This window comes from Camelus dromedarius, chromosome 5 (assembly GCF_036321535.1).
Source record: "Camelus dromedarius isolate mCamDro1 chromosome 5, mCamDro1.pat, whole genome shotgun sequence".
Lineage (NCBI taxonomy): Eukaryota > Metazoa > Chordata > Mammalia > Artiodactyla > Camelidae > Camelus > Camelus dromedarius.
In genome coordinates, this window is record NC_087440.1 from 9604830 (window position 1) to 9631527 (window position 26698).

Genomic DNA, 26698 nt, shown 5'->3' on the forward strand with positions numbered 1-26698 from the left:
TCAGAAAGTAGTGAGTGTCCCGGCCCCTGCCCTGAAGGAGCCTACCGAGGAAAACAGTGTAATTTTAAGATGGATGTGGGCTACAGGGAAGGTATCTCTGAGAAGTGAAATGTAAGTGGAAACCTGAGTGATGAGTTACCCAGTGGTGAGACTAGGGGAATGTGCCGGTCGGGGCACGGGAAGCGCCGGCCTATGGCGTGGCCCGCCCAGTCCAAGGCTTAGAAGCCCTCAAATGTTGGAAGGATCCTCAGTGACCATCAGCGTTTCGTAATGGGCTTTATGGCAATGGGAGCAGGGCTTTTCTTCATTTGCGGCACTCCCTCAGGCACTGCAAGACATTTGGTGTTTGGCTTCAGTCCAGTAGTAGCTTTGGCATTCCCGAGTCCTCATTAACAATCCAAGCGCACCCCCACCCAACACACACGCTTCCAAAGACTCACAAGGGGTGATGGAGGTGGGAGGTGCTGTACAAGCCAGTTGAGAACCTCTTCCTCAATTCCCTATTTTGCTTACAGAAAAACGGAGGCACAAAAGCTGAGGCAAGTTTTCCCAGGGCACAAAACTAGTAAGTGACAGCACTACATTTTAAACTCAGATGTCCAGCTGCTCTTTCTACCACACCAATTTGAAAATCCCCTTCTTCCAAATTGTTAGAAAGTTTTTTAGGCTGTTGGGGAAAGCAGTGTAGTAAGCATCACACCTAACCCTTACCTTTTCTTTATAGTTCAGCCTGGAGAGCTGTGTCCCAGAGGAAATAGTAGGAAGCATGCTGGAGTCACAATAGACATCAATTGGGAGATTTAAAAGACCCCATAAACTCCAACATCAGAAACCCCTCTTCTTTGATACGGAAAATTTGCATTTTCTGAATCCTATGTAAGGTGCTATAATAAACAAGAGGCAGTTCTGTCCCAATTAGACAGAATCTCTAGATAAAATCTGAAGCTACTTTAGGGAGCATAGTTGCAGCTATGTCTGTATCGTTGCAATCTAGTCCATTCTGATCAGATTAATTAATGTATCAAAATTCTCAAATAAGCTCTGCTTTGAAGCCCAAGGATTTCAGTAACCTGCTCCAGCCCTAGCTAAATGAGAAATACTTGAGTAAAGCCCTTGTCAGGTAGCCGTTCCCTGGCAAGCTCCCCTGAAGCCTTCCTCTGACCACAGCTGAAGGCCTTTATTTCCCCCACAGTACTGAACCCCTTTTTCTGATCCTGGGCCACAGGTGCCCTCAAAGTGATGCAGGAGAGAGGATAGCCGTATCCCAGGTCTCAGTTGAGTCCCTGGGACGCGTCCCGTCAAGTGTGGGTCCTTGGCTTCATGCAGGAAAGAATTCAAGAGCGAGCCCCAGTTGAGTAAAGGTAGATTTATTTGTTCAAAAAGATACATACTCCATAGACAGAGTGCAGGCATTTTCAGAAGGCAAGAGAAAGGCCATGAGGTGTAGGGGTTGGGTACTCAGTAGATATACTCCATAGACAAGCGGACCATTTTGGAAGGCAGGGGAGCAAGAGGCCGAGAGGCACATTGTTGCTAGTTTTTATGGGCTCAGTAGCTTCATGTTGCTAACAAGTGGGAGGATTATTCCACCTACTTTGGGGGAAGGGCCTAGGATTCTCAGGAATTGGGCCACTGCCCACTTTTTGACCTTTTATGGTTAGCCTCTGGACTGTCATGGCACCTGTGGTTGTGTCATTTACCATGTTCATATATTACAATGAGTGTATAATGAAGCTCAAGGTCTCCTAGAAGTCAAATCTCCTGCCATTTTGGGCCTCAAGGCCTGTTGGGAGTTGAATTTTACGCCACATTGGTGTTAACTGCTGTGTTGTTTCTTGAATGGTTTGCCTTGTCCCCTTCCTTCCTGTCTCAAAAGCAAGGACGCTTTTCTCTCAAGCCTCAGAATTTTGCCCCCCACTGCCCCGCCTGCTGTTTTGCTTTTGTGGAAGGCTGTCCCTTTTTCCCCAGCCCATTATAAACCTTAGCTCAGGTCTCACCTCCTCCCTGAGCCTTCTTAGATTATTCCAACCCAAATTGCTCTTTGAGCATAATAACTATAGTGCTTAGAACCCGTAATGCTTCTCCAGTTGTGTTGTGCATGGTGATTTCGTTTCGAACAAAATTGTAAAGTCTGAATTCTGTCGAGGAGCTATATTTGTACTTCTGTCTCCCCTAATGCATATAGCAGGTACTAACTGATGGAATCTCTCTCAGATTTTTTCTCTTCACCTTGCCCCCATATTCCTCTTCCTCTTAATGAAATGTCCCTTTTATGTATACAAATCTTAAGCTTTTAATATAAACATTAACCATAATTACTGTGAAGATATTTTCAGTGGTATGGGATAGAATCTTTTACACAACAGAGCTTAGGACTTCAAGTTGTCATAATGCAAATCTGAATTCTGAACAACCAATGCACCAACTGTCTAGTTTTCTAGTCTGTAACCAAGAGGATTAGCCAGTAAAGAAATTTAGTCAAACATTATTCTAGCTGTTTCTGTGGAGGTGTTTTTTTTAAGCTGAGGTTAACATTCAAGTCAGTGGACTTCGAGTAAAGCAGACTGCCTCCATATTGTGGGTGGGCCTCATCCAATCAGTTGAAGCCCTTAGGAGAACAAGGATTGACCTCACCTGAGCTAGAAGGAATTGGGCCAGCAGACGGCCTTCAGACTTCAACTGCAATTTCCTGGGTCTCTAATCTGCTGGCCTACCTGGCAGTGATAATCATGTGAGCCAGTTTCTTAAAATGAATCTCTCTCTGATAGTGGCTGATGTGATTATCTATCTACAAACACACACGTGGGTGCACACTATTGGATCTGTTTCTCTGGAGAACCCTGGCTAATACAGAGCTCAATAGCAATTAGTCTGTTAGGAAAAAATCAAGGCTTGATTGATGGCTGGCCTTCAGGATGAGAGAGCTGACTTAGGAAAGGGGAGGCTAGCTTGTGCTGTGTCCCAGCTAGGTGCTGAGCACATGGAGAAGAGATGGAAACCAAGAGTCATAAACAATCATGAAACAAGTTCTGTTTTCTTTGGGGGGGGGTGTGCATTTAAGCATCCATGTGGAAATGTGAAAACAAATATATGTATGTATATGCAAGACAGGGACATTGTGCTATACACCAGAAATTGACCCATTGTAATTGACTATACTTCAATAATTTAAAAAAGAGAACATGATTTAAAAAAACAGGGTTTTAAAAAAAAGCATCTGTGTGGAAATGGAACATGCTGGATCAAATCCGTAGCAGCCATAGCTAATGAGAAATGAATGATGGTAAACCTGAGGCGTATCAACACTGATGGCTGACACCTGTGTGCCATTCACCAGCCCTCCTTCCGGTCAGTGCGTTCTCGGGTAGGTGGAGCAGTGGGGACTAGCCTCACTACAGAGGGAGAGAGGAGTGCTGAGACCTCCTGACCCCTCCGTCCATGTGCGGCTCTGTCTGTTCCTCAGCGGAGAACTTCACAAGTGACTGCCAGGAGCCTGGTGAGTTAGGGAAGAGAAGCTAAGGGAGGGAGTTGGAATTGGGGATGAGAAAAAAGGAGAGAGAAAGGAACTGGTAAAGAGGGAGACAAACAAGCTGAAGGGGCAGTAAAAAGGATACCATTTCTCTGCATAGACATCAGAAACAAAGTTGGACAGGAAGCTTTCTGCTCAGGAATTCACCGATAAATTCATTCCCCTTCCAGCTCTAAAGTTCTTTACTTCGACAAAAGGTTACATCTCTCCTCTTTGTATTTCACTGTGATCCCGCTGCAACAAAAGGTTTTCCTCAGCTACTCAGGGGGTGAGGCTGTAAAGTGCATGCACTCCACGCTATAAGTAAGTTCTTGCATTAGTTATCCAAACTGTTTGAAACGAGGAACCAAATTTTCAGCTCATATCTCCCTCTTTATCAGCAAATAGTAATTTAAAGCCATTTACCAGGGCCATGGGTCCCTAGTGGCAGACTTTGGGCTATTAAAATTAATCCTGACAGAAGATCCTTGCTGCTTTCTCCAAGCACATGCAGGCTGTTGGTTTATGAGCAGGATGAACAGACGGCCCTTCCCAGAGGGCTTGAGGGAGGAAGCATGTTAAAATGGCTGCCTGCATCTTTGTTTGCTCAGCTGCTTGGAAAAACTAAAACTGAGGGAAGTAGGATTAATCAAGGGGGCAGTTGCCCACAGGAAAAAAAAAAAAATAGGACAACTCTGGTGAGAAAATCCCAACCAAATAAGGTTCAAGTTGAAGGGAAAATAATTCTTTTCTTGTCAGACTTTCACATGGCTGAGTGTTGTTTGTTGACAGATTTCCCATTTCAGGACACCACAGTGTTTTGTGAGTTTTTTGATTAGTGTAGGAAGAGATAATTCAGGGGAAAAAAATTAAATGTTTGATGCTCTAAAGTTCCAGGTGATTTTACTTTTTAATTAGCAAATTTAATGAAGGTTACTGGTTAGATAGGTGACTTATTGGGATTGAATAGCAACTTTCTATGATTTCTCAAATGAATAAACTCACAAACCAGAAAAAAAAAGTCATTGAAAGATCACATGTACTGATACTTGGTGCAGAGTGTACAGACATTGTAGCTGAGGCCCCTCTACTACAATTAGGAGATAGAATCTTGAACAAGATTTAAAGTATCTTCCCCTCTGCTGACTTATTTCACTTTTTTTTGAAGCATTGGCTGAACTTTATTCCATAAGACAGTTACTAGGTTAACAAGATTCTTCCTTTGAGACAGTAGATATTTCTAGAAGAGCTGTGGCCTATCAGTCATTTACACTTGAGTGTGAATTTGTTCCAGATGGTTTTCTTACAAAAGGCTAGCTCAGGTGACCTACACTAAAAGAGTGGGCTTTGACAGGAGGGAAAGGGAGAAATGGAGAGAATTTTGAGCAATTGGAGGCGAAGAGTAGACCAGAGAGAGTATGACAACTGAGAGATTAGGTGGCAGGAAGACTGTAGTGGACCTCCTTTCCACAATTTGGTGAATATGCAGGGCAGGCAAAAAGGGAAGATGTCAAAACCAAACTCTGCTTAGAACTGATTCACGTTCCATGCTGGAGGGCAGGCCCTCCTATACTTAAGTGAGCCTTGTGTAAGATTCTTCATAAAAAAACATCCAGTGTATCATTTAAAGGAGGTCATTTGCAAAGACACTATAGGGTGAGATTTCATAGTTTCCTTTCGGGTTTCATGGGAGAGGGATTTGAGAGTTTTGCTTTTAGTTTAAGGAAAGAAGAACCAGGTCACTGCAAGGCCAGCACGCTGTATGTCTAGCTTTTTGCAATCTGATGTACATCCGAGGCTGTGAAGTAAAGAAACTGGTGATGGGCAGCAGGATGGACTTAGAGGAAATGGACCACCCCTCTCCTCTCATGAGACCTGGCCAGCACCAAGTGTCTGCTCACCTTTAATTTTCTGTTGCATGAAAAAGAACACAGCTCTGAAAAGTTTCAGCTAGTGGGAATCAGAGAGAAGGAGCTGGGATGCTTATATAATATGCCGCCGGGAGAATGACTCAGGAAAAAACAGTTCTCCTTGATTTTCTTCCCCAAAATTTGGAAGAGAGAAAGTCAAGCATAGTATATAGGACAGTAAAAGTGATCCAGATCAAAGAAGTGAAGAGGTGTGGGGAAATTTGTCAGTCCCCAGCTATGATTTTTCGGAGAGCAGCTTTGTGTACTGCTAACTTTGGGGCCAGTTAATTTCCCTAAGCCTCAGCTTTCTCCTGTTTAAAATGAGGGTGTTGAACCAGACAAACTCCAAGATGCCTTTCAGTGCTTGAATTATATGATTCTAGGATGATTAATGTTATAATACATTCTTTGACAACATCTGCATCTATTTAAGCTCATAAATGTTGAGAAGAAATATTTGGTATGCAGTAAACCAGGAAGCAGGTAGCTCCCTTTAAATAAATACTCCTCCAACATTGATGAAGTTTCAGGTTTTATCAACCTTTGCTGGACTCCCATGGTTCATATCTTACAGGAATGAATCATGTTTTCCATCACCTAGAGTTCTTGGGCTTAATTTAATTTTTATATCTGATGAGTGACAGCTCTAAGTAATTTAAGATTGTTTATAAGGTTAAAAGAAAAAAAAACCCTGAAGTTGTCAAAATATCAGAAGACAGCAAACTATAATGAATGATGTGGGAGGAACATCACTTCAAGCTGACTGGAGAAAAAGCTGGTTTGAAGGAATAAATATCTTCTTTATAATGTACAGAAAGAAATACATTAGATAATGTAAATAAAGGGTTGCAAATTGTGGGTCTCTGGCCACATCCATCCTACAGATGAATTTGTTTGGCAGCATATAGTTTTTCAAATTCATAATTTTGAATTTGACTTGAAGATGGGCATGTTCTTATAATCCTGGTGAGCATCCTTCGTGCCTCCACGCCCTCCCTGCCACTAGCCATTATCCCCATTATCCTGCCACAGACCATTCCCACCTTTATACAAATTTCTTGGGCACCAGGACATTTGAGTTTGGGTATGTGATGCAAAGCTAAATGAAAAATTGAGCCCAACTCTTTTCTTTTCTGAGAGGCTGCAATTACAGTCATCCCTCCGTATCCGTGGGTTCCACATCCATGGATTTAACAGCCTTGAAGCCAAATATTCAGAAAGAGGAAAAAAATGTAGACAGTACCGAAAAGCAAAATTTGAATTTTCCATGCACTGGCAACTATTTACAAAGCATTTACATTGTGTTAGGTGTTGTAAGTAATCTAGAGATGCTTTAAATTATATGGGAGGATGTGCATAAGTTATATGCAAATACGACACCATTTTATGTAAGGGGCTTGAGCATCTGTTCATTTTGGTATTTGTGGGAATGGGAGGGGTCTGGAACCAATTCCCCTATCTTCTCTCGATGCTGAGCCATGACTGTAATACCACGGAAACTTCCTAGATCACTAGTAGATCGCTTTCTGAATCACTTGTTATAGAAAGGTGTTCTTCACCCCTTAATCTGTTTTCTTAAGGCCTTCTGTGTTTCAAGAATCCCTACAAATGGTTGTCAGATGACTCATAGAATTGATGTTCCCACCAATTACAATTTTCATTGACATTGCAAGTTTTTTCCCCTAGAATTGAGTGTAGAGAGTGGACATTAATTTACAAATACTCAGCCTTTTTTTGGAGGGAAACAGTTTCCTTGTTTTGTAGATAAGTACTCTAGTCAAAGGATAGAATCCTGATATTTTGAACAATTCCTAAGAAATTGTTTGCAAGTCTCTCTGGCAAAATATAGACATTGTTTACAAAGCTTGATTTAACATTTTTATCCATAACAAACGCCATTTTAAAAGGTCAAGGGAAATTATGAATCTTTATGATTACCGTACAAATATTAATGTCTTTACAACTACATTTTCTGTTTTAAATTCCATATTGGGATTTTGTGACAAAAAAGGTCGACTTGAGACAGCCCTAATTTCCTCCCCTCCCCAGTCCCCAAAAATGTTTAAATTTGTGGGTACCATAAAAATATTTTATTTTCGGGTTGGGCCAAAAAGTGAGCAGTTAAGATTTTTCAAGCTGAGTGTGTTTTGTTTAGGAGATGGCAAGTTAAGAGGAAAGGGGAGAATTAAAATATTTGCAAGATGTCATTAATCTCCAGCGAGAGCCGAGAGTTGTTTTTTTTCTCCCTTCATTTCAGAACTAATCCAGCTTTCTGTTATTTGGCTCAGAAAAGTCTTAAATCTGTAACAAGAGAGTAACTTCCTGTTCTCAAGAGTATGGCTGCCAAAGAAAACATTTACAAGAAAAGTCCCAGGGCCAAAAAATTGCCTACTAATTATTTCTCAACCCCCCTCCCGCCCCTAATTCAGGAAGGTGAATGCTGTAAATGCTGTATGTTAAAACTCGAAAGTATGTGTTGAAAAATTAAGAGAAAACCCCCAAGAACTGTTTGCCACTTATTTATATTTTATTGCATTCAAATTACATCAGTTTTATGGCCCTTGGGCACAAATTAATGTTTCTTATAATATTTTGTTCAGAATTCCACAAAGATTATACCATACCTTCACCAAAATATATTAGGGAAGTTTTTACCTGGTACCTTTCCAGCTGAAGAAGAGGGAAGCAGCCCCGCATTCAGGAGCTCAGCTGGTCCCACCAGCTCCAGGCTGGCCTGATCCGCAGCAGTGAGGGCTTGCTTTTCTCCTTGGTGATCTGCCTGTTCAGTGCGATGTCCGTCCAAACCCCCGCAGCCCATAGGTGGAAATTGACAGACTGTAAAAATTCATATGGAAATGCAAAGAAGCTAAAATAGCCAAAACAACTTTGAAAAAGAACAGACTTGAAAGCTTATACTACCTGACTTCAAGGCTTCTGATAAAGCCACGATAATCAAGACAGTGTGGGGTTGTTGTCAAGATAGCAACTAGAGCGGGTGGGTGTAGCTGAGGGGTAGAGTGAGTGCTTAGCATGCGCTAGGTCCTGGGTTCAATTCCTGGGTTTAAAATTTAAAAAATAAAATAAAATAAATAAACCTAGTTACCCCTTCCCCAAAAAAGAAGGAAAAAAAAGATAGCAACTACATTAATGTAGCAAAACAAAGTGTCCAGAAATAGTCCTGCGTATGTATAGCTAATTGACTTTCAACAGTAGTTCGAAGGCATTTCAGTGGAAAATGGGTAATCTTTTCGACAAGTGGTGCCAAAACAAGTAGTTGGACATCCATATGCAAAAAACCTCTTTGATTTATACCTCACACCATGTGTTAGTAATCTAATCCTAACAAACTATCTCCCAATTTGGCAGCAGTCTCCCTCTGGTCTCTTTGCCTCTGGTCTCTGTAGAAGTGCATCTCTAGCCTTTGTTTTGGGCTTGTCCTTCTCTGACAAAGTCAAGTGAGTTATTCTCAAATTTGCATAAAAGGAAAAGGAGACTAAGGTGTATTTATCCCCCTTTGAATCCAGCCACAACTTTTTTTGCCCTTTCCTTCTGCACAGTCCCACTCACGTATTCATCATTCACTAAGTCTTCGTGTCCAGTAAGAGAAAATCCTTGGGTTTGCAAAAATCCATGGTGCAACACCTCCTTCGCAGTAATTGCTAGTACTAATAGCAGCTAGCAGCTGTTTTTATCAGTGGTTGGCACGTCTGTGGCATGGTGCTGGGAACGCCATTTCACTTGATCTGCACAGCAAGCCTGTGCGGGGAGGTGCAATTCCATTTCCTTCCTGGGCACAGCTGCTCACGGGAGTGCTCACTGCGCCTGAGAGCAGAAGTGACCGGCCCAAGGGAGCATTGTGATTGAGTGGCAGTACCAGCTCCAGGCTTCCCACCTGTCTTCTGGAATCACACAGGCCTGGGTGGTTTCAGGCCATTTTCATCTCTTTGAGTTTCAATGTCCTTATCCACAGAATGTTGCTAGTGTCATTTACAGAACTACTGGCGAGATTCAGTGACTGCATGCTGTGCCCAGCCCGGTAACTTGGTCCCCTTTACTTCCCCAGCCACTGCACTTCCTGGATCCTTTTCATTTGTAGATTTCTCCATGTTTCTCGAGGTTGGAAATGGGTCCCACCTTTATGGGAAATGGCTTACATGGCTGGAGAGAAAGGCAACAGACACAGTGGTCAGTCATTTGATGAGAGTAGAAAAGGCGGGGGGGGGTGACCCGAGAAAAATACCCCTGGGATTCAGGGACAGCAAAGATCAGCAGACAGCCTGACTGGGAACAATTTTGGAGAGGATGAGGGTCTTGAGGTGCACATCTTTGTCTCCCCAGCACCTGGCACGTGGTTGTGAGACTGAACTGGCCCTTGGAGTCCACATGTCAGGAAGAGCACATGGTCTGATGTGGCCTGACTGCCTTCCTGTCACACCCCGCAGCCCACCCCCTGTCCTGGGGACCACCCTGGAGTTCCTGGAGCAGGCAAATGGCATTTGCTGGGGAGAAAGAGGGTGCCCAGGGAAGATGCATAGAACAGCTCAGGGGTGGGTCTTGGTAGGTGTGCCCTCTAAATGGGGGACCGTATCACATTACCCAACTCCAGACTTCCCAAACGTTCCTCTCTCCCCAGCCAGCCCTGAAGTGAACCCTCTAGGGCACGTCCCACTCAGACTCAAACACGGGGTCTGAATTCAGAATGGCTGACTCCTGGCTCTGAGTCACCAAGCGGCAGGCCCTCTCTTATTCCAGCATCCTGGGGCACCGGCTCCTTCTAAGCCCACTTTTGTTTCCTGTCGGCTGCCCAGGCCCTCTCTCAGCCCTGGGGACACCTCCAGGCCTGCAGCTCACATCTGCACGGTCCCCGAGCTCAGGTATCCGAAGGCAATATCCTGAAGAAACTTTTTTCACTTCCTGTTCAGGGAACGGGGCTGCCTAAGCAAGCAACCTTATATACACCCTCATTTCCCAATCCTAGTGTTGGCAAAGGGGTCGGAAAAGCACATTCTTATCCTGCTGGTGAGAGTTTCAGTGGACTCAAATTTCCACGGGCCAAATTGGGCCAGATGCACCAAAAGATTTTAATGTGCATAACTTTTGAGAGGCAGGGGGAGGAATTTGGTTAATTTATTTATTTTTGAGGGAGGTTCTGGGGATTGAACCCAGGACCCCATGCATGCAAAGCTTGCACTCTACCACTGAGTTATTTCCTCTCCCCAAAATGTGCATAACTTTTGACCCAGCGAGTCCTCTTCTAGGGATTTATCCTAAGAAAACAATCAGGCAAAGAAGGGTACAAAGACATGTGTACAAGGTGGTTCGTCAGAGGATTGCTGAAAAAAGAGTAGAGACAACCTCCAAATTTCCAACGTCAGGGGACAGGTCGAGTGAATCCTAGTACATCAGTGAAGTGGAATCCAGTTAGCTATAAGAAGCAGAGGTGTGGGTCTACACCCCTGTATATGTATAAATGATGAAACGTGGTTACGGAAGTCTGTATTAACAATAGAGAGCACTTATCAAGCGCTTACTGGGTGCCAAGCACTGTTCTAAGAACTTCGCAGATACTGACTCGTTTAATCGTCCCAGGGGGATGGTTGGGAAAGAACTGTCACTGACCCCATTTTACGGGAGCTTGAAGAGGTTCTGTGATTTGTCCAAGGCACATGCTAGTGACTGAGACCGTCTCCAGAGCCCCTGTTCCTGAATACCACGATTCTGCTTCCCAGGATGTGTTCTAAAACAAGATAAACGTGTGGGTGTGTGTGTGTAAGGAAGTCTGGGCGGATTGGAATGAGGATATTATTTGAGGCATTAATATAGGATATTTTTTATTTTAAAAAACTTTATGCTGCTGTTTTTCATTTCACTGAGATAAATTTGCTGTGTAATATTAGAGTTCATTGCCGCGATTCTGCACGATACCTATGCTTAGGTGGGTTGAGCATCACTAGGGTTAGTTTAGAAAGAGGATTGAGAAGGATCATCTCTGTTTTTTTTCCCGTTTCAAGTCTGTGCCACTTAGCAAGTCTCTTTAATGGTCTTTCTGAATAGTTCAGATAATGTTTTAATTCTATACACGTTGAAGGTATATTTAAAAATACAAAGGGCCCAGGTAGAGACTACCTTTAATACCGTGGAATGATCCCTGGCATTCTTTCGTTTTTAAATTGCTTGCGAAATTTTTTCCTTTTTCTTGTTTTAAGAAAAGAAAGGGGGAGGGGTGTGTGGAGTGTTTTTAGAACAATCTTCATTTCTTCTCTGGTCTCATTAAAACTGACATTCTTAATGCCACTGCATTTCATTTAGAAGCTGTTTCCAGACCAGCATCTCCCGCAGGTTTTCAGGACCCGCTGCCACTCTCAGTCCCACTTCCCTGCCTCTTGGTCCCAGGCATTGCCTCTCCTGGAATGCTCATCCTGGGGGCTGCACGAGGGCCTGGCTTCTCATGCTAGCGTGTCTCTGTGAGTGAGGGTAGCCAGGACTCAACAGTGCTTTAAAACTCACCTCAGAGCAGCAACATCCTCCTCTGCGCATGGGCAGGGGCCTCAGCATGACCTGCCTCAGTTGGCACTCGCATTGGCCTATCAGGTTGGTGCAATTATCCCAAGTTTTTAGAAAATGATGTTGATATTCAGAGAACTTTGATAACTTGCTGAAGGTCCCAAAGCCACAATTTAAATACAAATATGGCCTCAAAATGTGCATTTTCCTCTTTATACTGTCCTGACCCGTGGTAATTTACTCAACTGAGTTGCTTTGCTGTCTGTCTTTGGCTCTTTTTCCCTGAAGTTGGGGAGTAAGGGCTTGGACACAAGCGAGGGTGATTTTTTTTTTTAACCGTCAGTTACAATGTGTCCATTTCACACTGTCCCAGTCATGCATATACATACATGTATTTGTTTTCATATTCTTTTTTATTAAAGGTTATTACAAGATACTGAATATAATTCCCTGTGCTGTACAGAAGAAATTTTTTATGTTTTTATATATAGTAGTTATCATTTGTAAATCTCAGACTCAGATTTACCCCTTCCCAGCCTCTTTCCCCCAGTAACCATAAGATTATTTACTATCTCTGTGAGTCTGTTTCTGTTTTGTAGATGAGTTCAGTGTCCTTTTTTTTTTTTTTTTTAAGATTCCACGTATGATATCATATGGTATTTTTCATTCTCTTTCTGGCTTATTTCACTTAAGAATGACGATCTCCAGGTCCATTCATGTAGCTGCAAATGGCATTATTTTCTTTTTTATGGCTGACAAGTATTCCAGTGTATAAATATACCACAACTTCTTTATCCAGTCATCTGTTGATGGACATTTAGGCTGCTTCTATGTCTTGGCTGTTGTAAATAGTGCTGCTGTGAACATTGGGGTGAGGAGGGTGATTTTACATTTAGGTAACAATGATACCTGTATTTTATAAACATGAATGCATCTTGGTCTTTCTAGAAAGTAGGTTAACTAGATAAACTTCAGGGTTTAAATACACACACAACACACACACACACGTCCTCTCTTACGGTTCATAAAATGATTGTAGGGTCAGTGCTGATTGAAAGAGCACCACGCCCTGACTTGACAGTCCAGAGCCCAATCTCTACCCCTTCTGTGTGGTCACAGATGAAACGCAAGGACAGCATCAGTAGAACAAAACATATTGCATTTATTACGCATACGTGACAGAGGTTACCATATCAAAGTAGACTGTGCGTGAACAAATTAGAAACACCAATTGATACTGAAAACAGTACGTGATTAAATTTCCACAACGTACAAGATTCTCTTTCAGTGAAAGTGAGAAAGAAAGGGGAAAAAAATCACAGGTTGAATAAATACAGTGACTTCAGCTGGCCCCATAAGGGCGTAAGGCACAAATTAAACCAAGGGATTAGCACATCAGATGCAGTGTGTCTGCCCACCCAAGGACCGGCTCCACCCGGGGCTCCCACACCTCTGCCCGGGTCCTCGGCACCTGCACCTGCGCCCTGGGTCACGCTTCCCGGTGTCCGGGCCCCTGTGGACAGGCTTCCCTGCAGCAGAGAAGCACTGCCTCTAATACTTTATGGGTAAATAAAACCTTCATGCTGTAACAAATGATCCTGGCATGAGTAACGTGAAATTTCAGGTCAATGCCCTTTTTCAAAACTCCCCACCGAAGTCTAGTAAAACAGAAAATAAATTGTGAGGGAATTCTCCTGACAGGACTCAGTGTCAACGTGGAAAGCTGATGACGGCCCAGTACAGCAGGGTACCCTGGTTGGGGTTTGAAATATGACCTTGAAACTGCTCTCTCCTGACCTCCCTCTCCGCCTCCACTTTGCTTCAGGTTTTCGAAGTGGATCAGAACCTCAGCAGTTTCCACTGGGGTTTAAACTGTGTACAGGAGGAAGCAACCATCAGCTCCATTCAGACTTCCAGCTGCAGGGTTCCCGGGCCTTTGTCCATCTGTGAAAAGTGCATGTCTGAGTGCTTAAGTCAGAGTTTTCTTCACGGTTAACTCCAGGACTCGTGTGTACGGGGTATAGTTCCTGGAAGGCATGGCGATTTCACGGGTCCTGCCTGTTTGGCTGAGAAATGAGAAAAGGCAGGTCAGGAGGACGAAACAAAACTTTCCGTACGCTTCATACGGTCAGACAGCTCTAGGAAATCCTCCTTCAGCAGTTAGACAGCAGTAACACAGCTGAATATTTCAGTTAAATATTCTAACAGGGATGATTATTTTTAGTAACCTTTAAAAGCTATACTAGACACTGACGATTCAGAATAATAAAAAGCATGCATTCAGGGAACCCATAATTCGGTGGGAAAGATCTGTTCTGAAACAGTTGTAATGTGATGTGTTCGGTGCTATGATGGGGACATCAGGTCCTCTGCACTTGCTTGTTGGGCTCAATACCCACCCCTTCTCCACCCCACTCGGAGCCCTGGGAAGCGGGCCTGAAGGTCAGCATCAGTGGGCTCCCTCACCCTTCAGCTTCCAGATGGTTTGGACCAGCTGGGAGATGGTAGCAGGGGGCGAGAGAGTGGAGCACAGTGAGGCCAGGACATCTGTGCCCCCCAGTCCAGGCTGCAGCTTGGTAGTTGGCCACGTCCCTGTAGCAGGACCACAGCTCAGCTCTGCCCTCCCTCTTCTCCCTGGTCTTTCCCTGCAAAGAGCTCACAATGACAGTGGCAGAAGACGAGGCCCGGGGGAGAAGGCCCTGTGTGCCCTGCTAAGGCGTTCAGAATGGGACAGAGAGCCGTTTCTAAAGGTTTCTAAGGAGGGGCAGGACATGCTCCTATTTTTGTTCTAGGAAGACTCCTTGGCATCTCCGAGGGTTGACTGCAGAGGGGTTAGTCTGGAGGCAGACTGTTGTTTGGGAGAGTCTGGCTATTTAGGAGGTGGGAGTGAGATCACGAACTCTTTAACAGTAGCCCTGGAGGTGAAGTAGCAAGGAAAGGTTAGGGAGATATTTGAGAGGCAGAATTAACAGGACTTGGTGACTAAGATTGAGAAAATAGCCCATTTTTTCCCTCCTGGACATGAAACTGCCTTTCCCAGCCTCCCTTGCAATTTGGTGGGCCAGAAATTATTTCTGTTACTTCCACGTTTAGACCATAGAAACCTTCTACGTAATCCTCCACGCTCAATCTCTTCACTCTCATGCAGAGGATACAGTAGTGGACCCAAGGGGACCCCAAAGTCCAGGCAGGGTAGCTAGCTGGAAGAATCCCAGGTTCCCGAATGACTGTGTGGGGTGAGAGCCATGTCCCTCAGCCGTGGGCTCTGATCAGTCTTTATTTTGTTAACCCATCGAGATTTACGGGCTTTTTGCTACACCAGCTACATTCCTTATTCCAACTAATGCAACGACCAGCTGCACACATGAGATGGTAGAGTCAACTCCCTGTCCCCTGGCGTTCCGTGTCCACTCATTCACAAAGTGATATCTACCTCAGTAACTACTGTTTGTCGTCTGTCTTCTTTTCTTCTTCAGCCACTGCCGTAGTTCAGGCTCATAATTACCTTTGAACATGAGAATGTTAGTCTAAATGGTTTCCCTGCCTCCAAATCTATCCATTTTGCTATCAGATTTTCCTAAAAGGGCAGTTGGAGCCTTTTTTTTTTTTTTACTTAATTCTTTTGTTGATTTATTTCTCAAGCTTCACTGAGGTATAATTGACAAATAAAATGGTAATATATTTAATGGGTACAACCTGATGATTTGATATACATATACATTGGGTAAAGATTCCTACAGTTAGATGACAGCTGTGCTAATTGACCTCACATAGTGACTTTTTGGTTATTAAGGATATCTAAGATCTCTCTTAGCAAATTTCAACTATACAATACATTATTATTATTTTATCGAAGTACAGTTACAATGTGTCAATTTCTGGTGTACAGCACGATGTCCCAGTCATGCATATACATACATATATTCATTTTCATATTCCTTTTCATTAAAGGTTATTACAAGATACTGAATATAGTTCCTTGTGCTATACAGCAGAAACTTGGAGGTTTTTTAAAATCTGTTTTTATATATAGCAGCTAACATTTGCAATCTCAAACTCCCAAATTTATCCCTTCCCACCCCCTTTCCCCGGTAACCATAAGATTGTTTACTAAGTCTGCAAGTCTGTTTCTGTTTTGTAGATGAGTTCATAGTGTCCTTTTTTCTTTTCTTTTTTTTTTTTTTTTTAAGATTCCACATATGAGTGATACCATATGGTATTTTTCTTTCTCTTTCTGGCTTCACTTAGAATGATGATCTCTAGGTCCATCTATGTTGCTACAAATGGCATTATTTTATTCTTTTTTTATGGCTGATAGTATTCTATTGTATAAATATACCACAGCTTCTTTATCCAGTCGTCTGTCAATGGACATTTAGGTTGTTTCCATGTCTTGGTTATTGTATATAGTGCTGCTGTGAACACTGGGGTGCATGTATCTTTTCGAACTAGAGTTCCCTCCAGATATATGCTCAGGAGTGGGATTGCTGGATCATATGGTAAGTCTAATTTTAGTTTTTTGAGGAATCTCTGTACTGTTTCCCATAATGGCTGCACCAAACTACATTCCCACCAGCAGTGTAGGAGGGTTCCCTTTCTCCACAGCCTCTCCAGCTTGTATTGTTTGTGGACTTTTGAATGATGGCCATTCTGACTGGTGTGAGGTGACATCTCATTGTAGTTTTGATTTTCATTTCTCTGATAATTAGTGATATTGAGCATTTTTTCATGTGGCTATTGATCATTTGTATGTGTTCACTGGAGAATTGCTTATTTGGGTCTTCTGCCCATTTTGGATTGAGTTGGGTTTTTGTTATTAAGCTGTATGAGCTGTTTATATATTCTGGAAATTAGGCCTTTGTCGCATCATTGGCTAATATTTTCTCCCATTCTGTAAATTGTCATTTTGTTTTGCTTATGATTTCCTTTGCTGTGCAAAGGCTTACCAGTTTAATTAGGCCCCATTTGTTTATTTACTTATGATTTTTAAAAATATATTTTTATTGAAGTATAGTCAGTTTACAAAGTTGTGTCAATTTCTGGTGTACAGCACAATGCTTCAGTTATATAGTAACATACATATATTCGTTTTCATATTCTTTTTCACTATAAGTTACTATAAGATATTGAATATAGTTTCCTGTGCTATACAGTATGAACTTGTTGTTTATGTATTTTATATATAGTAGTTAGTATCTGCAAATCTTGAACTCTCAAGTTATCCCTTCCCCACTGGTAACCATAAGTTTGTTTTCTATGTCTGTGAGTCTGTTTCTGTTTTATAAATAAGTTCGTTTGTCTTTTTTTTTTTTTTTAAGATTCCACGTATGAATGATAGCATATGGTATTTTTCTTTCTCTTTCTGGCTTACTTCACTTAGAATGACATTCTCTAGGGACATCCATGTTGCTGCAAATGGCATTTTATTCATTTTTATGGCTGAGTAGTATTCCATTGTATAAATATACCACAGCTTCTTTACCCAGTCATCTGTCAGTGGACATTTAGGTTGTTTCCATGTCTTGGCTATTGTATATAGTGCTGCTATGAACATTGGGGTGCATGTATCTTTTCAAATTAGAGTTCCCTCCAGATGTATACTCAGGAGTGGGATTGCTGGATCATATGGTAAGTCTACTTTTAGTTTTTTGAGGAATCTCCATACTGTTTTCCACAATGGCTGCACCAAACTGCATTCCCACCAGCAGTGTAGGAAGGTTCCCTTTTCTCCACAGCCTCTCCAGCATTTATTGTTTGTGGCCTTTTGAATGATGGCCATTCTGACTGGTGTGAGGTGATACTTCATTATAGCTTTGATTTTCATTTCTCTGATAATTAGTGATAACGAGCATTTTTTCATCTGCCTATTGGCTGTTTGTATGTGTACACTGGAGAACTGCCTGTTTAGTTCTTCTGCCCATTTTTGGATTGGGTTGTTTGGTTTTTCGTTAAGTCGTATGAGCTGTTTATATATTCTGGAAATTAAGCCTCTGTCAGTCATATCATTGGCAAACATTTTCTCCCTTCCTGTAGGTTGTCATTTTGTTTTGCTTATGGTTTCCTTTGCTGTGCAAAAGCTTGTAAGTTTAATTAGGTCCCATTTGTTTATTTTTGCTCTTACTTCTATTGACTGGGTAGACTGCCCTAGGAGAACATTGCTAAGATCTATGTCAGAATGCTTTGCCTATGCTTTCTTCTAGGGGATTTATCATGTCTTGTCCTATATTTAAGTCTTTAAACCATTTTGAGTTTATTTTTGTATATGATGTGAGGGAGTGTTCTGACTTCATTGATTTACATGTAGCTGTCCAGCTTTCCCAACAGCTGAAGAGACTGTCTTTTCTCCATTTTATGTTCTTACCTACTTTGTTGAAGATTAATTGACAGTAGGTCTCTGGGTTTATTTCTGGGCTCTATTCTGTTCCACTGATCCATGTGTCTGTTTTTATGCCAATACCACATTATTTTATAGCTCTATAGTATCTGAAGTCTGAAGTCTGGGAGGGTCATTCCTCCAGCTTCATTCTTTTCCTTCAATATTGCTTTGGCAATTCTGGGTCTTTTGTGATTCCATATAGATAGGATTGTTTGTTCTAGTTCTGTGGAAAATGTCCTGGGTAATCTGATGGGGATCGTATTAAACCTGTAGATGGCCTGGGGCAATTTGGCCATTTTAACAAAATTGATTCTTCCAATCCAAGAGCATAGGCTACCTTCCCATTTCTTTAAGTCCTCTTTAATTTCCCTAGTCAGTGTTGTGTAGTTCTCCACGTGTAAGGCTTTCACCTCCTTGTCAGGTTTATTCCTAAGTATTTTATTGTTTTGGGTGCGATTTAAAAAGGGATTGTTTCTTTACTTTCTTTTCCTGCTAATTCATTGTTAGTGTAAAGAAATGTAACTGATTTTGTATGTTAATGTTGTATCCTGCTACCTTGCCAAATTCTTTTATCGGCTCTGGTGGTTTTTGTGTGGAACTTTTAGGGTTTTCCATATATAATATCATGTCATCTGCACATAGTCTTTTCCTGGCCTGATTGCGGTGGCTAGGACTTCCAAGACTATGTTGAATAGAATTGGTGAGAGTGGGCATCTTTGTCTTGTTCCAGATTTTTCACTGTTGAGTATTATGCTGGCTGTGTATTACTGTTCTTAAAACTCTTTAAAGGGTCCCCCTTGCTTCTTGAATGGAATCTAAACTCCTCTGCATGGTGTAAAGGCCTCCACCATCTACTGTCAGATCTCCTGCCTGGCCTCGCTAAGAAACACAGCTCTCCTCACTGACCACACCACTGCACAGCTCTGTCATCCTCAGCTGTCCCCTCTGTCTTGAATGCTTCCCTTGTCAAATCCATCTGATGAATTCCTGCCAACATTTGAAGACTCAAGCCAAACATCTCCTCCTATATGACAGTTTCCCCAATTCCCCACAGCAGTGATAAAAATGATCATTCGTTTCTTTATGTGCTCTGTTTTCTTGAGCAGTGCTGCTCAATTTTCTGCTTCTATGAGGTGCACTTTTGCTAAACTGTCCCATCAGTAACACACCCCCCTCCTCCCCTTCATTACCCTGCAGCGATTTTCAACTATGGATGGTAAACAGCTTCTAAAACGGGGGTGGGTTAGAAGCTTGGAGGGGATGTTAAACTTCACATGCCTCTCCCCAGGAGATTCAATACGTTTTTTCCAAGCTCTCCCCTCCCCCTACACAGCTTGAAAATGACTGTTGCCGAGGCTGCTGACACACTACAGGAAGCAGCTCACTGCACCACTGGTCTACATGTCCTCTGCTACTTATACTTTCATGAAGGGTGAAAACCATGTCTCACTTATCTTCATGACCCCAGCAGCTCACTCAGGCCAGGCACAGAGCTACCTCTACACGTACAGATGACAAAGGGAACCAGAGCACGAGGGATTTCGAGGACTCAGTGGTCAGAGTGTCCGCTTCATGTGCCACAGAGAGGAATGCACAGGATCTGGCAATGCAGGGGGCCCCCGTGACCTGCCCAGGCAGTTCAGGGGAGTGCCAGGGGCAGAAGCCAGGTAGCAGTTTGTGCCAACTCCTGTGAAAATTCCACATAACAGAAATAGTCTCTGGTGACAATATCCTAAAAGCCCATAAAATGCAGAAATATTTATAAAGGTGGACCCTCTGGGTTTCCAAAACAGGCCCTCATATCCCAACCTTTCAAAAAGAAGTTAGGTATTTTATTTAGTTGATCACTAGGAAACAAGAGCATTTTAAGAACACAGATAATTTCACCCACAGAACCAAAATGCAGCCATTTTCTTTAACACATTAAGGCTATTGTTAACCTTTTATTAATCCATAAAGGGGCAGTTCCCCTGGGGGGTGAAATGAAAGCAGAGTCAGCAAATAAAGCCACAACAGAAGGCTACTTTGTGTTCTGGTCTCTACAAGAGAAACATGAAGATGTAGGCATTTTAAAGCGCTTACTATGTGTCAGGCACTTAGGACCACAAGGAATATTTTTCATTAAAGCATGCCTATCAACAAGACATAATTTATGAGTTTGCTGGAAATGGAGTTTTACTAAGGGGCAAGAGAAAGAGAAGTCTCTTTTCTTTGGGTATTTTGTTTTTCACCCTGTGAATGAAGGCTGCTGACCTGAAATTGCTCTCAATGGCGTTAATTAACATATATCAAACTTCTCAAATCAAACTCTTGAGTTGTTTTTTTTTTTTAATAGGAATTGAAAAGCCCCTGAAATCCCGGTGAGAGATTTCGCACCCCTGGCCTCTCTCTTTGCTCCATTATAAGACCTTTGCTTTGCAGAAATCTATGCAACACAAGTGAGATGAAGGAGAGGAAGACTGTGCGGAGGAGGAACTGAAGGCAGAGGGGTGGCACTGAGTAAATTAGACAGAGAGCACTGGTCTCACGTAGCTGGTGCGGTGGGAGCGGAAAGGCATGAAGCAAGTCATGAAGGAAAAAGCCAGCTCTGTACGACTGAGTGAGTCCAGGAGCAAAGCAGTTCATGGCTCAAATGTGACTGCGGTACAGTGAGCTTAGGTAACGAGGAGAGTGCGGGCAGCACCCACAGAAAGAAAATGTGGTCTCTACTCTGGGCATGCTATGCCTGTCCTGTATCTCACTTAATCATCTCAGCAAGTTTAGGGAGAATTAGTTTCAAAATCTTCTCATTCTAGGCGAGGAAAACAGGTTCAAAGAGTTTAGGGGTTTGTCCAAAGCTGTAGATGTAGCAAGAGGCAGATCCAGGATCCAAACCCAGGTCTAGTTTCCAAACCACCACACTTGTTGTCGTTGTTAGATTATAAAGTAGTTGTATTTTCAGATTTTTGAGTTTTTAAAAGAAACTGAAGCATAGTTAATTTACAGTGTTAATTTCTGGTCTATAGCATAGTGATTCAGTTTTATATATATATATACACACACATTTATATATATAAATAAATATATTTATATATATTATATATATATTCTTTTTCAGATTTTTAATATGCTTTTAACACCTTTATTGTGGTATGGGTCCTGTATAATAAACTACACGTATTTCAGATGTTCAATTTGATAAATTTTGATGGATCTATACACCCATGAAACCACTGCCACAATCAAGATAGCTACATTTCCATCACTCCCCAAGAGGTGTAATTTTCAAACTCCCAATTTATACCTTCACACCCCCTTCCCTCCCTGGTAACCATAAATTTGTTTTCTATGTTTGTGAATCTGTTTCTGTTTTGTAAATAAGTTCATTTGTCTTTTTTTTTTTTTTTTTTTTTTGGATTCCACATAATAAGTGATATCATATGGTATTTTTCTTTCTCTTTCTGGCTTACTTCACTTAGAATGACAGTCCCAAGGTCCATCTATGTTGCTGCAAATGGCATTATTATTTTTTTTTAATTGAGTTATAGTCATTTTACAATGTTGTGTCAAATTCCAGTGTAGAGCACGATTTTTCAGTTATACATGAACACACATATATCCATTGTCACATTTTTTTTCTCTGTGAGCTACCACAAGATCTTGTATATATTTCCCTGTGCTATACAGTATAATCTTGTTTATTTGGCATATGCCTGTCAGTATCTACAAATTTTGAAATCCCAGTCTGTCCCTTCCCACCCCCCGCCCCCTTGGCAACCACAAGTTTGTATTCTATGTCTATGAATCTGTCTGTTTCTGTTCTGAATTTATGTTTTTTTTTTAGATTCCACGTATGAGCAATCTCATATGGTATTTTTCTTTCTGGCTTACTTCACTTAGAATGACATTCTTCAGGGACATCCATGTTGCTGCAAATGGCATTATGTTGTCGTTGAACCACATCTTCTTTATCCAGTCATCTGTCGATAGACATTTAGGCTGTTTCCATGTCTTGGCTATTGTAAATAGTGCTGCTGTGAACATTGGGGTGCAGGTGTATTTTAGAAGTAGAGTCCCTTTTCTCCACAGCCTCTCCAGCATTTGTCATTTGTGGACTTTTGAATGATGGCCATTCTGACTGGTGTGAGGTAATATCTCATTGTAGTTTTGATTTGCATTTCTCTGATAATTAGTGATATTGAGCATTTTTTCATGTGCCTATTGATCATTTGTATTTCTTCCTTGGAGAATTGCTTGTTTAGGTCTTCTGCCCATTTTTGGATTGGGTGGGGTTTTTTTCCTTATTAAGTCGTATGAGCTGCTTATATATTCTGGAGATCAAGCCTTTGTCGGTTTCATCGTGCAAATGGCATTATTTTATTATTTCTTATGGCTGAGTAGTATCCCATTGTATGAATATACCACAACTTCTTTATCCAGTCATCTGTTGATGAACATTTAGGTTGCTTCCATGTCTTGGCTATTGTAAATAGTGCTGCTATGAACATTGGGGTGCATGTATCTTTTCAAATTAGAGTTCCCTCTGGATATATGCCCAGAAGTGGGATTGCTGGATCACATAGTAAGTCTGTTTTTAGTCAAAATTTTGAGGAATCTCTATACTGTTTTCCACAATGGCTGCACCAAACTGCATTCCCACCAGCAGTGTAGGAAGGTTCCCTTTTCTCCACAGCCTCTCCAGCATTTATTGTTTGTGGCCTTTTGAATGATGGCCATTCTGACTGGTTTAAGGTGATACCTCATGGTTGTTTTGATCTGCATTTTTGTGATAATTAGTGATATTGAGCATTTTTTCATGTGCCTATTGGCAGTTTGTGTGTCTTCAGTGGAGAATTGTTTGTTTCAGTCTTCTGCCCATTTTTGGACTGGGTTGTTTGTTTTTTTTGTTATTAAGCTGTATGAGCTGTTTATATATTCTGGAAATTAAGCCCTTGTCAGTCATCGTTTGCAAATATTTTCTCCCATTCTGTAGGTTGTCTTTTTGTTTTGCTTACGGTTTCCTTTGCTGCGCAAAAGCTTATAAGTTTAATTAGGTCCCATTTGTTTATTTTTGCTTTTATTTCTGTTGCTTGGGGAGACTGCCCTAGGAGAACATTGCTATGATTTATATCAGAGAGGGTTTTGCCTGTTTTCTTCTAGGAGATTTATCATATCTTGTCCGATGTTTAAATCTCTAATGCATTTTGAGTTTATTTTTGTGTATAGTCTGAGGGAGCATTCTTACTTCACTAATTTACATGCAGCTGTCCAGTTTTCCCAGCACCACTTGCTGAAGAGACTGTCTTTTCTCCATTGTATGCTCTTGCCTCCTTTGTCAAAGTTTAATTGACCAAAAGTTTGTGGGATTATATCTGGGCTCCCTGTTCTGGTCCATTGATCCATACGTCTCTTTTTATGCCCATACCATGCTGTCTTGATTACCGTAGCTCTGTAGTCTTAAGTTTGGGAGGGTTATGCCTCCACCTTCATTCTTTTTCTTAAGTATTGCTTTGGCAATTCTGGGTCTTTTGTGATTCCATACAAATTTTAGGATTATTTGTTTTAGTTCTGTGAAAAATGTCCTGGGTAATTTGATATGGATTACATTAAATCTGTAGATTGCTTTGGGTAGTATGGCCATTTTAACAATATTAATTCTTGCAATCCAAGAACATGGGATATCTTTTCATTTCTTTAAGTCATCTTTAATTTCTTTAGTCAGTGTTTTGTTGTTCTCTGCATATAGTCTTTCAATTACTTGGTCAGATTTATTCCTAAGCATTTCATTATTTTGGATGTAATTTTAAAAGGGATTATTTCTTTACTTTTCTGATATTTCATTGTTAGTGTAAAGAAATGCAACTGATACCTGTATGTTAATCTTGTATCCTGCTACCTTGCCGAATTCTTTTATTAGCTGTGGTAGTTTTTGTGTGAAGCCTTTAGGGTTTCTATATGTAGTATCATGTTATCCACACATAATGACAATTTTACCTCTTCTCTTCCAATTTGGATCCCATTTATTTCTTTTTCTTGCTGACTGCCATGGCTAGAACTTCCAGTACTATATAGAATAGAAGTGGTGAGAGTGGGCATTCTTGTCTTGTTCTAGGTTTTTGGGGAAGGCTTGCAGCTTTCACCCTTGAGCATTATGCTGGCTGTAGGTTTGTCATAAATAGCTTTTATTATGTTGATATGGTCCCTCTATACCCACTTTGGTAAGAGTTTTTATCATAAATGGGTGTTGAATTTTATTAAATGCTTTTTCTGCATCTGTTGAGATGTATCATGTGATTTTTGTCCTTTTTCTTGTTGATGTGGTGTGTCACATTGATTGATTTACGTATGTTGAACCACCCTTGTGTTTGGGTGTTCTTTTTATTTGCCATCTCTTTGCTAAAAACTTCGCTCTCTGTGACTATAGTTCTCTTCAGTTCTCTGAACATCTTCACCATCATTACTCCAAACTCTCTCGGATAAATGGCTTGTCTCCTCATCACTTATTTCTTCTTCTGGGATTTTGTCTTGTCCCTTGGCCTGGGACATTCCTGTGCTGCGTCATATTCTCTCTTTCTATTTGTATTTTTAGGTAGGTTACATTTCTTGACCTTGGAGAAGTGTCCCTCTGTGGGAGATGTCTCATGCGTCCCAGCAGTACACTCCTCTCTTGTCACCCAAGGGCAAGGGTCCAGCCGGTCCCAGGGGAGAGTCTCACCTGGGTTTGTGGATTCCTTCCACAGGCTTTGGGACTGTTTTCTTATTTCTGGTATCTGCCCCTGGTGGATGAGGCTGGGACTAGAGGCTTGTGCAGGGTTCCTGGCAGGAGGAGCCTGCCCACTGCTGGGTGAGGCTTGGCCTGGACCTCTGGTGAGTAGGGCTTTGTTCCCACCCTGTATGTTGTTTGGCCTGAGGCTTCCCAGCCCTTAACCCTACAGGCTGTTGGGTGGGGCTAGGTCTTGGTGCTAATGATCCAATCAAGATGTCAGCCTCCAGGAAAGCTCAGGTAGATGAGCACTCCCTGAATGTGCACTACCAGCTTTTATGTCCCCTGGGTGAGCCAAGCCTTCCCCTACCTCCCCAGGAGACCTTCCAAAATAAGCAGGCAGGTCTGGCCCAGGTTCCTATGAAATTACTGCCTCTGCCCTTGGACCTGGTGCACGCAAGATTCTGTGTACACTTATCAAAAGAATGAAGTCTGTTTCCCTTACTCCCGTGGGGCTCCTGGAGATAAGCCCCACTGGCCTTTGAAACCAGATGTCCTGGGGTCTCCTCCTTCCAATGTAGGAACCGTGGGGTGGGGGGCCTGATGTGGGGCTCAGAACTCTTGCTCCTGTGGGTGCGTCTCTGTGACTTAATTACTCTGCAGCTTGTGGGTCACCCACCCAGGAGGCACGGGGCCCAATTATACTGTGAGCACGCCCCTCCTGCTGTCCTGCTGTAGTTTCCTCTTTATGTTTCCAGTTGAAGATCTTGTTCGCTAGGCTCCAGTCTTTTTTTTTCCAATGGTTGTTTAGCAGTCAGTTGTGGTTTTGCTGTAGCTGTGAGGAGAGGCGAGCTCCTGGTCCTGATACTCTACCATCTTGGGATGTTCTTTCAGATTCTTTTTCATTAAAAGTTATTACAGCCTATCAAATACACTTCCCTGTGGTATACAGTAGGACCCTGTTTATCTATTCTGTATATAGTAGTTTGTATCTGCTGATCCCAAACTCCCAGTTTATCCCTCTTCTACCCCCTTTCCCCTGTGATAACCAAAGGTTGGTTTTCTCCGAGTCTGTTTTGTAAATAAGTTCATTTTTTTTAGATTCCACATATAAGTGATATCATATATTTGTCTTTCTCTGACTTACTTCACTTAGATGGACCTGGAGATTACCATACTATGTTGTTGCAAATGGCTGTGTAGTAACACACACACACACACACACACACACACACACACGCACACCCATCCCCCCATCCATCCATCTTCTTTATCCAGTCATCTGTCAGTGGACATTTAGGTTGCTTCCGTGTCTTGCTTATTGTAAATGGTGCTTCTATGAACACTGGGGTGCATGTATCTTTTTGAATTAGCTTTCTCCAGATACATGTCCAGGAGTGGGATTGCTGGATCATACGGTAAGTCTGTTTTGAGTTTTTTTAAGGGATTGCCATACTGTTCTCCATAATGGCTGCACCAAACTACACTCCCACCAAAAGTGTAGAAGGGTTCCCTTTTCTCCACACCCTCTCTAGCATTTATCATTTGTGGACTTTTGAATGATGGCCATTCTGACTAGTGTGAGGTGACACTTCACTGTAGTTTTGATTTGCATTTCTCTGATAATTAGCAATATTGAGCATCTTTTCATGTGCCTTTTGGCCATTTATATATCTTCATTGAAGAACTATTTCTTTAGGTCTTCTCATTTTTTGATT

The 26698-nt window shown here is 41.9% G+C and overlaps 1 protein-coding gene and 1 long non-coding RNA gene across 5 annotated transcripts in view; one reads left to right on the top strand and one right to left on the bottom strand.

The window, feature by feature from the left end:
* The window catches only part of LOC135321271 (uncharacterized), a 35455-nt gene that overhangs the window by 767 nt on the left and 7990 nt on the right, over window positions 1-26698 (top strand). The window lies entirely within an intron of this gene.
* MYZAP (myocardial zonula adherens protein) overlaps window positions 13065-26698 on the bottom strand; it is a 90296-nt gene continuing 76662 nt past the window's right edge. For 2 of the 3 annotated variants that reach the window (XM_064485562.1, XM_010979566.3), the window contains exon 13: window positions 13065-13988. In XM_064485562.1, the coding sequence (XP_064341632.1) occupies window positions 13892-13988 (97 nt within the window). In that variant the 3' untranslated portion in view covers window positions 13065-13891. Of the gene's footprint in view, window positions 13989-15355; window positions 15428-26698 lie in introns of all 3 variants that reach the window. The other variant, XR_010380841.1, reaches the window with a different exon arrangement.